General features: G+C 43.9%; 1 protein-coding gene across 6 annotated transcripts in view; it reads left to right on the forward strand.

Annotated features, from left to right (window-relative positions):
• Nucleotides 1-13,405, forward strand: part of plch2a (phospholipase C, eta 2a) — a 147,167-nt gene that overhangs the window by 45,244 nt on the left and 88,518 nt on the right. For 4 of the 6 annotated variants that reach the window (XM_072914091.1, XM_072914094.1, XM_072914093.1 and 1 more), the window contains exon 1: nt 2,733-2,856. In XM_072914091.1, coding sequence (XP_072770192.1) covers nt 2,848-2,856 — 9 coding nt within the window. In that variant the 5' untranslated portion in view covers nt 2,733-2,847. Of the gene's footprint in view, nt 1-2,359; nt 2,604-2,726; nt 2,857-6,932; nt 7,025-13,405 lie in introns of those variants that run through there. The other 2 variants (XM_061987951.1, XM_061987943.2) reach the window with 2 other exon arrangements.

Below are 13,405 nucleotides of genomic sequence, written 5' to 3' on the forward strand. Positions count from 1 at the left end.
GGTTTCAGCCACATTTCTGTGAGAATTATGGCGCCGCAGTCTTTCATCTCGCGTCTTGCATATAAATCCAGTTTAAGGTAGTCCAGTTTGTTCTCCAGGGAGCGGACATTTGAAAGCAGGATGGAAGGAAGCGGTGTTCTGTGAGGATTAGCCTTTAGCTTTAATGTTAGCCCCACTCGGCATCCCCGCTTCTGCTTTCGATCACACCGCTTACGTCTCGTCTCCTCCGTCGACGGTCCCCGCTGGTACTAGGCTCTGCTGTTTCACAGGCCGCTGGATGTAGCCGGCGTAAAATTCCGATGCTAGCAATGAGGTCCAACGTATACGCCTTTTTTTGGTCCAAAATGGCCCGATCTCTCCACATCCAAAATTGTCTGGCGTCGTATGTTACCACGGAGTGTCCACGCTGGAAGCCAGCCATGAAATTCACATAATTTACCGGAATATTTGCCAAAATGTTCTTTTTCTACCATAAGCCTCTAAAGCCGCAGCCGTGCAGGGCGCCGCCATCTTGAGATACATACACTACTGAAATGCTCTTACATAAACAACTAAAATGTTTTTCTCTCACACACCCTACTGAAACACTCTTATACACACTACTAAAACACTCTTACATACACTACTGAAACACTCTCATAAACACTACTGAAATGTTTTTCTCTCATGGACACACACACACTTGGAATTATTTTTCACTAGTATGTACAAACGGATTCCACCTGTGTGTGAGCTTTTTACACGTGCGTGTGAGAGACAACAATTTCAGTAGTATATGTGCAAGGATTTCAGTTATGTGCATGAGCGCATCTTACCAGTGTGTATAAGAGCATCTTACCAGTGTGTATGAGAGACATTGCATTCCGGTTCCGGTCACCAATAATCCCCGCCCCTTTTCAGACAAGTTTTTTTTTTTTTAAAGCCAAGTTGTTTGTGAACAAAATGTCTGCCTGACTGCCGACATGTAGCTTAACCGAGGCGTAGGGTGACCATTTCCATGACACCAAAAAGGAGGACATTATGCGCCATATCAATAAATTACTATGGTGTACATAGGACTCTGGTATACTCTTATTTATAGTACAATTTTGAGTGGTTTAAAGATGATGTTTGTGTGGCTGAATAGGAAAAAATATTAAAGTCAAGTGTTTGTTAACAGTATTTGTATTTATTCAATACATTGTGGTGTTCAAAAAGAGACCACTGAGATGAATCCTTTCAAGTGCAGAGTACCACAAAGCATAACATGTGTGGACTTAAATGTAGTTAACATATATAATTTAAAAAAAATGCCACAAAAAATTTTCCACATCAACATCAAGGCTGCTTGCTGCATATCTGGTTGCGTTATGCAGAATATGGGCCAAACAGTTTGCAGGGAGCACATCTTTTTGGCTCAGTTTCAACTTCTGATACACACTGTTGTGTTTGCCACAATTGACACTGGCATTGTCTGTTTATGTGAGAGCATTTCAGTCGTGTATGCAAGAGCGTTTCAGTAGTGTGTATAAGAGTGTTTCAGTAGTGTGTATAAGAGTGTTTCAGTAGTGTGTATAAGAGTGCCTCAGTAGTGTTTGTGTGAGAAAAAGATTTCAGTTGTTTATGTGAGAGCATTTCAGTAGTGTGAAGAGTGTTTCAGTAGTGTGTATAAGAGTGTTTCAGTAGTGTGTGTGTGAGAAAAAGATTTCAGTTGTTTATGTGAGAATAATGTCCCTAACGGCCCCTCATAGTTTGTACATGAATGTTACATCCATGATGTTGTTCACAACAACACAATCAGATAAGATGTGTTGCGGGTGTATGGATTGTTCTTGCTGGCTTTAGCTTCCTAGTTTCCTATCGACATTATTTTCCCCCAGAAAATTTTCCGTCTTACAGTGACAACATTTCATTTACATTTATGTCAATTTCTCGGATATTTTCTGCGTTTATCAGCGAATTCTGTTTCATTGGCCAATAATGCAACAAATGATATGCCTTTATTTTATTGTTGAGTTATTATTGATTTGGTTTATTAAAGTTAAAGTACCAATGATTGTCACACACACACTAGGTGTGGCGAAATTATTCCCTGCATTTGACCCATCACCCTTGATCACCCTCTGGGAGGTGAGGGGAGCAGTGGGGAGCAGTGGGCAGCAGCGGTGGCCGCTCCCGGGAATCATTTTTGGTGATTTAACCCCCAATTCCAACCCTTGATGCTTAGTGCCAAGCAGGGAGGTAATGGGTCCCATTTTTATAGTCTTTGGTATGACTCGGCCGTTGTTTGAACTCACAACCTACCGATCTCAGGGCGGACACTCTAACCACTAGGCCACTTAGCGAAGTTCCATTGACGCTCTCTGTTTTCTCAACACAGTCTCTATAGATTCCATCCGAGAAGTGTCGGAGGGTAAGCAGTCTGAGATCTTCCAGCGTTACGCCGAGGGCAGCTTTGACCCCAACTGTTGCTTCAGTTTGTACTACGGGGAGCACATGGAGTCCCTGGACCTTGTGTCTGGGACCGGGGAAGAAGCCCGGACCTGGATTACAGGCCTCAGATATCTGATGGCGGGCATCAGTGACGAGGACAGCCTGGCGAAGAGGCAGCGTACCCGGGACCAATATCCTTTGGGGCACGCAGCTCAAAACAGCAATAGTCGTAGACAAAAATTACTCCTCTGTCACATGAACATCTAAGCACGTTTACGATTATGCCAACTTTCCTTAACTCCTTTGGATCTCACATGGCTAAAACAGACTTTCACAGAGGCAGATAAGAATGGAGATGGAAGCTTGAGCATCAGTGAGGTCCTGCAGCTCCTACATAAACTCAACGTCAACCTACCTCGGCAGAAGGTCAAACAGATGTTCAAGGTACGTATATTTTCTGTTGTATTAACCTTTATTTGATATATTCTTATATTTTCATGCTGCTCTTTTTTTTGCTGCAGCTGTTGTATATACTGTATACTTTAAACTGTAATTGTGTTTGTTACATATTGTATATTTACTTTATCAGTGTTTCCCCCAGAAAATATGTTAGTTAAAGTGGTGGGAGAGGGCGTCGCATGGGATAGGCGGCAGGACGGGGAGAGGGGTGGGTGGGTGTAAGGAACAGTGTAAATCGGCCTTTCGCCATCACGTCTCCACCTCATCGTTGCCACCACAACCCGGTGGGGGGGGGCAATAGACTACATACTCTGATTACATTGAACACATTGTTTATTGAAAATTGTTGAAAGTGGTCATCTGAGAGCATTTGTAATTGCAGTGCAGTTCATATAAAAATGTTTTGATGCCCCAGATATACAACATCTGTCTGTCTTTTAACAATATTACTTCCTAGCAATGAAGATAGTGCCCACATACCTGAAGTAGAGCTGTTCTCTCTTTCGCCACTGAAGATTGTGGATTGTTCCTATTGGAATCGTGTTGCTCTTGTACATCATTTGGCATATCTTTGTCTGTGACCAGGCTGTCAAGGGTGAATGTAGAATCCGAACTCCTGTGAGAGCTTGTGTCAATATTTGAAGTTTCTATTCCAAATTGAATGGATGCAGTTGATGGAGAACCACCCCAGATCTGCTCGCATAGTTCCAAGTACAACAAAACAACTCTACCGTAACCACTTCCACCTGCGTCGACTGATTATCTGTACTTTCCACGAATCGCTTTCAGTTTAGAGCAGATAGTTGGTTTTGTGATGTCTTCTTTTCGATGAGGAAATTCCTCAGATGTCCCTCCAAAATAGGGTAAGACTGTCACCATACTTGTACTGGCAAGTTTCCCAGTCAACACTTTGTTGACTCCAAAACGATGCTTAAAAGTAGCTCTACTTCTCAGTCCACATATATAATTATTTCTTGCCGTAATCCGCCATTTTCGCTATATGCCGCTTCCGGAAATGACGTTTTGGATGTTTCTGATTAGCTAAAGTTGTCTTAAGTCCTAGGCTACAGCGCCCCCAGTATTTTGGCATGCGTATGACACTCAGTGTATGCATTTGCTTGGGGACAGAGAAAGTTTTTTAAACGCGCACGTGTGGCTGGAGATCTTGTTAAGACGTTAGTTTAGGCGGTGGCTCTTTGTTGTTAAGGCGGCCGCCTTAACAACAAAACGCTGCGGAAAACCCTGGGTTATATTGTATATTTTTATATATTATGGTACATTTTTGGTCTACTTTTTACCTTTCTTTTTGCCCTCTTTTTGTGCCCTCATGTGCATTATCTTTTCCATCCTTTGTATCTAGTCTAAAGTAAGGCATGCAAAATGTCAGCGACCTCCCCTTGTAACCTACTTAGTGGCCTTGTGGCTAGAGTGTCCGCCCTGAGATTGGTAGGCTGTGAGTTCAAATCCCGGCCGAGTCATAACAAAGACTATAAAAATGGGACCCATTACCTCCCTGCTTGGCACTCAGCATTAAGGATTGGAATTGGGGGTTGAAACACCAAAAATGTTTCCCGGGCGCAGCCACCGCTGCTGCCCACTGCTCCCCTCACCTCTCAGGGGGTGAACAAGGGGACGGGTCAAATGCAGAGGGCACATTTCACCACACGTAGTGTGTGTGACAATCATTGGTACTTTAACTTTAATTGTAATATGCCTGGACGAGCATTCGTATTTTCTTTTATTGGAGGGGACCCCAGGTGTCCAAAATGTGGCCCAAGTCAAATGTTTTTAATAGCCCATTTTAAAAATACTTTTACAAAGAAAAAAAAAAAGCATGCTGCAATATGACTAATAACACAAAGCTGCTGTGCAGGCTGTTTTTTTCTTTCGTTAAAACTGTCATTGCTGAAGAAAATATTCTAAAAAACTTGTAATCGACAGAGCTGATGTGGTTCTCAAACTTTTGTCACCAAGTCAGAAAAAAACTTGGCTCTCCGAGTACCACTGTAATGACCAACATAAAAAATAAAGCCGCAGATATATACGTTGGGTAATGAGTTATTTACAGAGACAGATTCTGTAAATATTTATGTGACGACCGGGGCGCATGATGATGCGGGGTTTCGTTCTCCCAGGATGCAACGGACTTCGGACACAGCGTGAAGGTAAAAGAAATGATTTATTTACCGGAATAAATTATACTGGAACAAAGAAAAGGGTGCTCATAGCACATAAGGCAAAAACTAAAAGAGCTAGCATGGGAGCTAGAAGGTAAAAAAGGAGTTTAGCGTGGAAGCTAACAGGTACAGAGCCAGAACAAAAGTCGTCAACTGTTGCATGAAAACAAACTACGAAGCAAGAACGAATGACAGGGAGGACAGGCTTAAATAATAATGTCAGTGATGACAAACAGGTGCGTGTCGGGAACAAACGCGGCAGGTGAAAATAATAAGCAGCTATGGCAACAAACTCAGGTGTACAAAACAGGTACTCAAGGAGTCCAAAACTAACCAAAAACACAAGTATCTTGAAAACATAAACAGAAAATATGATCCGGGCAGCGGATCATAACAGTACCCCCCCCTTAAGGGACAGATTCCAGATGTCCCCTAGAAAAACTAAAACCCCCCCAACTATAACAAAGTTCAAGAGTCAAGGGAGGGTGGAGGGAGGATTTGGCGCAGGGTCGCCAGGTCACATGTCCCCGAATCCACCGGGGACGAGTCAGGTGGCGGCGGCGAATGGAACGCCGCTGCCGGAGGCAAGGCGGGCGACCACGGAAAGGCCACATTTGTGGCTGCCAAGAAGGTGGGCGTGAGTGGCGCCAGAAGTTCAGCAGCCGGAGAGTTCTGCGACTACGTCTCGGGTGTCGCCGCTGTTTGCGCCACTGGCGTCCATACTCTAACCTCCGAGAGCGCCGCTTGCGCCGCCAGACCACCCGAGGTCGCTGAGACGACGAGGAGAGAGCAGACGTCACCGTGGAAGCAGGAGGAAGCGTCGTCGTCGCCGTGGAAACAGGAGGAAGCGTCGTCGTCGCCGTGGAAACAGGAGGAAGCGTCGTCGTCGCCGTGGAAACAGGAGGAAGCGTCGTCGTCGCCGTGGAAACAGGAAGCGTCGTCATCGCCGTGGAAACAGGAAGCGTCGTCGCCGTGGAAATAGGAAGCGTCGTCGTCGCCGTGGAAGCAGGAAGCGTCGTCGCCGTGGAAGCAGGAAGCGTCGTCGTCGCCGTGGAAGCAGGAAGCGTCGTCGCCGTGGAAACAGGGAGCGTCGTCGCCGTGGAAACAGAAGGCGTCGCCGTGGAAACAGAAGGCATCGTCGCCGTGGAAACAGAAGGCGTCGTCGCCGTGGAAACAGAAGGCGTCGTCTCTGTCGGCGTGGGCGGAGCCAGAGGCGGAGCAGGCGGCTCGTCTGTCGGCGTGGGCGGAGCCAGAGGCGGAGCAGGCGGCTCGTCTGTCGGCGTGGGCGGAGCCAGAGGCGGAGCAAGCGGCTCGTCTGTCGGCGTGGGCGGAGCCAGAGGCGGAGCAGGCAACGGAGTATCTGTGAGTGGTGGATGTCTCAGCTGGGCTGCTGGGTTGGCCGTAGGGGAAATCATCACCTGCAGCGCGGTGAGAATACTTCCCAGCTGTCTCTCCAAAGCGTCAAGGCGGGCGTCTTGGCGTTCCGCCATGGCGTTGACGCAAGCCCCAAGAACGCCAAACTGTTCCTCCTGTTGTCCAAGTTGTTTGGCCTGTTGGTGCAATGCCCTTTTTAACTTGGTCGGTCACTGCTGGGGTCTCGTGTGCATTGCAGCGATGGAGCAGGAGGTGGAGAGGATGGTGTTTGCAGGACCACCAGGGTTGATGGTGGCGTCAGAGTGGCAGGCGTCCGGACTGTCGTTGTCGTTGCCGTGGAAACAGGTGCTGGTGCGGAAACCAGACTTGGAGTCGGTGCTGGTGTGGAAACCAGACTTGGATTCGGTGCTGGTGCGAGAACCAGCCTTGGAGCAGGTGCTGGGCGTGACTTTGGCGGAGGTGGCCAAAGTCACCTTCTTCTACCTCCGTCAAGCCCGTCGCGAAATAACTTTTTGCTTGCTTCGTACTGTGACGACCGGGGCGCATGGTGATGCGGGGTTTCGTTCTCCCAGGATGCAACGGACTTCGGACACAGCGTGAAGGTAAAATAAATGATTTATCTACCGGAATAAATTATACTGGAACAAAGAAAAGGGTGCTCATAGCACATAAGGCAAAAACTAAAAGAGCTAGCATGGGAGCTAGAAGGTAAAAAAGGAGTTTAGCGTGGAAGCTAACAGGTACAGAGCCAGAACAAAAGTCGTCAACTGTTGCATGAAAACAAACTACGAAGCAAGAACGAATGACAGGGAGGACAGGCTTAAATAATAATGTCAGTGATGACAAACAGGTGCGTGTCGGGAACAAACGCGGCAGGTGAAAATAATAAGCAGCCATGGCAACAAACTCAGGTGTACAAAACAGGTACTCAAGGAGTCCAAAACTAACCAAAAACACAAGTATCTTGAAAACGTAAACAGAAAATATGATCCGGGCAGCGGATCATAACAATTTATTTACATACCTGAATTGTTTCCAAACAGTGTCTGTAACACAGCAGTAAAACGGCTGATCAAACAAAACAGGAGTCATAGTCATGGACTCACTAGCTGCGCAAGCTAGCTCTGCAATCAGCTAAACAGACTCAATAACTCCATGGTGACATTTTAGTGAATTTACGAAACTGAAACAATACAAAAAGAATGCTGTTGTAAGTTAATAATACTGACACAGACACTCGTAAACTTGTTAGCATATTAGCTAATGCTTGCGACGCTAGCATCATTACACGACAATAGCATGTACAAATATGCATGAAAACATTCCTACAGACATCACACATGGGAGGGTTTAGTAAGTATGAATTGTTTTAGTTATATTGTAAATCTTACAAACGTTGCTTGGAGTGATGAAGGAAGAATCCATACAAGTAAATCTGTAGAGACCCCACCCCCACCAAGAACTGTTTTCACTGCTGGACTCTAGAAAGAGATTCCGCAGCCTCCGTAGCAAACCTCCAGGTTCTGTAACAGCTTCTTCCCTCAGGCCATAAAACTCTTGAACACATCATAGTAATTCCCTCAATTCCCCCCAAAAACGGATTAACTCGCTGGACTATAAAGACAATATAACATACATCCATAAACGTGGATGCATATGCAAAAGTGCAATATATTTATTTGTACAGTAATCTACTAATTAATAGTGAATATGTTCCCCATACTAAAGTGTTACCAAAATATTATTTTCAAAAAAATTAAACTTTTTACACTTCAATGACTTTTGGGTAATTTTTCAGTGTGCAGCCCTCAGTGTCAAAAAGTCTGGACACCCCTGCTTTAAGGCGTATTTGTACCAAGATGTTGGTCAAACTCCAAAACGTGTTGGTGTTACGGCAGGAAATAAGGTTCTGATGCACATGGACACAGCAGTTTTTCAGCCAGAGACATAAACAACAGGGAGTAGATTGAGCACGCCACTTGAGACTTAAGTAGTGTCTACAGACAGTATTTGTGAATCAGCACCCCGGATACTCTGATTGATGGCAAACATCCGCAGTAGTACAAAGGAACGACTAGGTCATTTACTCCTCTCATCTCAGGGATTAGAACATTGGCAGCTGGTCTGCTTACTGGAAGAGGTCCAGTGTCCTGATGACGGTCACCCATATGGTGCTGTCGTGATCCAGACGGTTTCTGGTGTAGTGCAAGGTGGAACGCATAAGAGACCAATCTGTTCCTATTGATGAAGATTTGTGTGTTGACAATCTGTCAGCTCGTTTCTTGGCTTAACCTATTTACCGTGAGGCACCTGTGGATTTGATCCTTTCCCCATTTTGAAGGAGATAACTGCTGAGGAAATCCGCTCACTTAAGTCTACATCAAAACAACAATTCCCCACCCACCCACCTGAGCAAGACGCCAAACAAAACAAGGCAACTCTGCAGCTATCGAAAGAAAAGCACACACTCTTGTTACATTTTCCGTATTTTCCTGCGCTGGTATATAAGCCGCAGATATATACACATTGTGAAATTACTTATTTACACTGAAATATTTTGTAAATGTTTATTTACATACCTTAATTGTTTCTAAACGGTGACTGTAACAGGGCAGTAAAACAGATGATCAAACAAAACCGAAGTCATTGTCAAAGACCCACTAGCTGCGGAAGCTAGCACTCCAATCACCTAAACCTGGGGTCGGCAACCCGCGGCTCCGGAGCCGCATGCGGCTCTTTGACCACTCTGATGCAGCTCAGCTGCATACTTGCCGACCCTCCCCGGATTTCAGTGCCTCTCCCGGAAATCTCCCAGGGCAAATATTCTCCGGTTTTCACCCGGACATCAATATTGAGGGTGTGCCGTGATGGCACTGCCTTTATTAGCGTCCACTACAACCTGTCGTCGCGTCCTCTTTTTCACCATACTATCTGGGTGCCGGCCCAGTCACATGTTGTATGCTGCCTCTGCTTAAGTAAGTGACTGCAAAGCATACTTGGTCAACAGCCATACGCGTGGCAATGTTGGGAGAGTGGCCGTGTCAACAATCTGAGGGTTACGGGTTCAATCCCCACCTTCTACCATCCTAGTCACGTTCGTTGTGTCCTTGAGCAAGACACTTCACCCTTGCTCCTGATGGGCCTGGTTAGCGCCTTGCATGGCAGCTCCTGCCATCAGTGTGTGAATGTGTGAATGTGTATGTGTGTGAATGGGTGAATGTGTAAATAGTGTCAAAGCGCTTTGAGTTCCTTAGAAAGATAGAAAAGCGCTATACAAGTACAACCCATTTACCATTTACCATTAACCATACAGGTCACACTGAGAGTGGCTGTATAAACAACTTTAACACTCTTACTAATATGCGCCACACTGTGAACCCACACCAAACAAGAATGACAAACACATTTCGGGGGAACATCAGCACAACAGAACAAATACCCAGAATCCCATGCATCCCTAACTCTTCCGGGCGACATTATACACCCCAGCTCCCACCAAACCCTGTTCCCCCCAACCCCGGCCATCTCAACCAACTCACGGAGGGGCCGGGGTTTGGTGGTAGCGGGGGTGTATAATGTAGCCCGGAAGAGTTAGGGATGCATGGGATTCTGGGTATTTGTTCTGTTGTGTTTATATTGTGTTACGGTGCGGATGTTCTCCCGAAATGTGTTTGTCATTCTTGTTTGGTGTGGGTTAACAGTGTGTCGCATATTAATAAGAGTGTTAAAGTTGTTAATGCGGCCACCCTCAGTGTGACCTGTATGACTGTTGACCAAGTATGCCTTGCAGTCACTCATGTGTGTCTGCAGAAGCCTCTTATAACATGTAACTGGGCTGGCACGATGTATGTACAGGTTGTAGAGGGCGCTAAAGGCAGCGCCAGCACGGCACGCCCTTGTTATTGTTTTTCAGTGTTGGGTTAGTTACTGAAAACCAGTAACTAGCTACAGTTACTAGTTACTTTAATTTCAAAAGTAACTCAGTTACTAATTCAGTTACTTAAACCAAAAAGTAATGTGTTACTGTGAAAAGTAACTATTTAGTTACTTATATATATATATATTTTTTTTTTTTAAGGCCCCATTTAATGCCCTTTTAGCCTTCATTTCAGTACTGTTATTGCACTGGAGAATAATACAATCTGTTGATCAACTTGACATGCATTTGCATTACTGAACTCTGCTAAGCAATGTGGTCTACATACAACACACAAAGACAAAGATATGTTTCAAAGGGCCAATTTGTTTCAGACCAGAACAAATTGACAAAACTATTTTAAATAGCTGCAACATAACATACATAAGTAACAAACAGCATAATAACAACATAGCTGTAAACCAAGAAAGGCACACTACATACATAAAGCCTAACCAGGCGTTTTTTTTATCTCAAGGAATTCTGAAATAAAATCATGTCTGAAGCCAAGAACACTCTACACATTTCCCCACTTAGTTTCGAGAAAAGGAAATATTAGCCTGGCCCACCAGTATCCCTCTTTCGGTTTGTGAACTGTATAGTCTAAACATTTAGAGTGATGTGATAATCAAACACTCTAGAAGTCTAGAATGAAAGAGTATATAAGAGAATTGACAGAGTGTGTGTACCTTCAGTGTGCAGTGCCTCGTTAAAATACAGCCGCTGTTGGAGGTGGAGGTGAAGTGTGTGTCTCTTTACTAGCTTTGTCGAAGCATGTTGTTTTTGTAGCTGTTTCAGCATATTTGAATTGCGAGAATAGGATCTTTGATCCAAGACACAACTTACATTCAACTAAAATGTTCTTTTCTTTGTGGTCGATAAAAGAAACGTACTGAAAATATATCCATTTTAAGAAACTCGGCTTCGGGGTTCGCCATGACGTCTTGTTCGTAGACACAGAAATGCCCGCTCCCACACACACACACACACGTACACACAGCGGCATGCCTCTTCCTTGTCGCCTCTTCCGCAGCGCTGCAATAAAACACTCAGATCTTCTCAGTTTCTAGCCGATACTGCGTTATTTTTGCGTTATTTTTTATGTAGTAACGCATCATGTAGTAACGGTAACTGAGTTACTGAATATAAAAAATGACGCGTTAGATTTCTATTTACCGCCGATAGTAACACCGTTACTATCGGCGTTACTTTGTAACGCGTTAGTCCCAACATTGTTGTTATTTAGGTGAAAATCAGCAGACTTTCAGAAAACAGTTGCCCTGAAATTCGGGAGTCTCCTGGAAAAATCGGGAGGGTTGGCAAGTATGCCGCGTGTCTGAGACCCCTGGTTTATACATAGCACAAAGCAAAAAAAAACTTTGTATGCAGTGTTATTTCATTTTAAATTTCAAAAGAGTTTTGTGGCTCCCATTGTTTTCTTTAATTTGTGAAACGGGTCAAAATGGCTCTTTGAGTGGTAAAGGTTGCCGACCCCTGACCTTAACAAACTCAATAACTACACGGTGACGTTTTGGTTAATTTACTGAAGAATTTGGGAAACTAAAACGATACAAAAAGAAAGGCATTGTAAGTTAATAGTACTAACATAGACACTCATAATATGTTTGCATATTAGCTAATGCTAACGACGCTAACTTAATTACATTACGGTAGCACGTACAAATATGCATGAAAACACTCCTACAGACATCACACATGGGACGGTTTATTAAGAAAGAATTGTTTTACAAACGTTGCTCGGAGTGACGAATGAAGAATCCTTTCAAGCAGAAACACTGTGAACAGTTTTACTTCCGGTTTGAGGCATTAAAACACCTGCAGTGGGCGATTTGGTCCAAAAGATAGTGCCATAGCACAATAACACACCATTTTAGTGTTTCTGCGTGTGCTTTAGGAAAACTATTGAACACAAAAAATTATGGCCGTTAGCAAAGAAAAATCCATAAACTGACTGCACCGTTTTATAAGCAGCAAGGCTGAAAGCGTTGGGAAAATGGAGCGGCTTATAGTCCGTAATTTAGAGTATTTTATTTTATTTTGTAAACAATTTGCAATCCTTCATTTAAGCATCCTCGGGATGTTTCAGAATCTTTAAACAAGATTTTCTATGTGGGGAAAACCAAAATATCTTATTTCAATCAAACAATCAATGTTTATTTATATAGCCCTAAATCACAAAAGTCTCAAAGGGCTGTACAAGCAACAACGACATCCTCGGTGCAGAGCCTGAATGCGTTTTTTTTAACATTTTTAACTGGAATAGACACAATATAATTTGTGATGCTAAAATTAAGATTACGGTGTAAAGTCAGTGACTAAAAATAACTAAACAGCTCTTATAACTCAGGAAGTTTCTAGAAATAAAATGTTAAATCTTGGCGAGCGGCCAACATTTTGCAGTATGAAACTGGAGCCAGTTTACACTGCAGCACGTGTGACGTCATGTCTGCAAGTGGGTCAGTTTGCATTTACATTAGATATCGCATTTTTTGTAATGTGAATCACGACATAAAAAGATCGGATTTGACAAAAAAAAAATCAGAATTGGACATCTTACCCTGCTGTTTGAGCGTAGCCTTTATACATTTATTTATGAGCAGTGTTGTTGATAATCGCAGAACCGTGATTATAATAATCATCGTACAGGCATCTTTGAGTCCCTAATCAGCAATTAGAAACAACTTTAATTTCGCGATAATGGGGAAAAAAAAAAAAGCTATATTGAATGTGTCCTAGTGAAATATGTTCACACGGAACATGGTTAAATAATTAGCAACATTTGTCAAAAGGAAGGGATGACAGGCACTTTAGAAATATCCCAGTGGGAAACTGTAGAGAGCTAGCGTCATATAAATCATGAAATAATGGGACCACGGTGATTTCATCCGGACTTTGTTACAGCCAGACAAATGCAACTTTCATGTTGAATTCATTATTTAGACACGGCGTCATTCTGGCGGTTTTGGTCGGTGAGATTCACAGAAGTTGGCGAAGACTTTGACCTGAGGTGTTGCTGTATTCTAAACGGGAGCACGCGACTTCCTCA

This window comes from Nerophis lumbriciformis, linkage group LG01 (assembly GCF_033978685.3).
Source record: "Nerophis lumbriciformis linkage group LG01, RoL_Nlum_v2.1, whole genome shotgun sequence".
In the NCBI taxonomy this organism is placed as follows: domain Eukaryota; kingdom Metazoa; phylum Chordata; class Actinopteri; order Syngnathiformes; family Syngnathidae; genus Nerophis; species Nerophis lumbriciformis.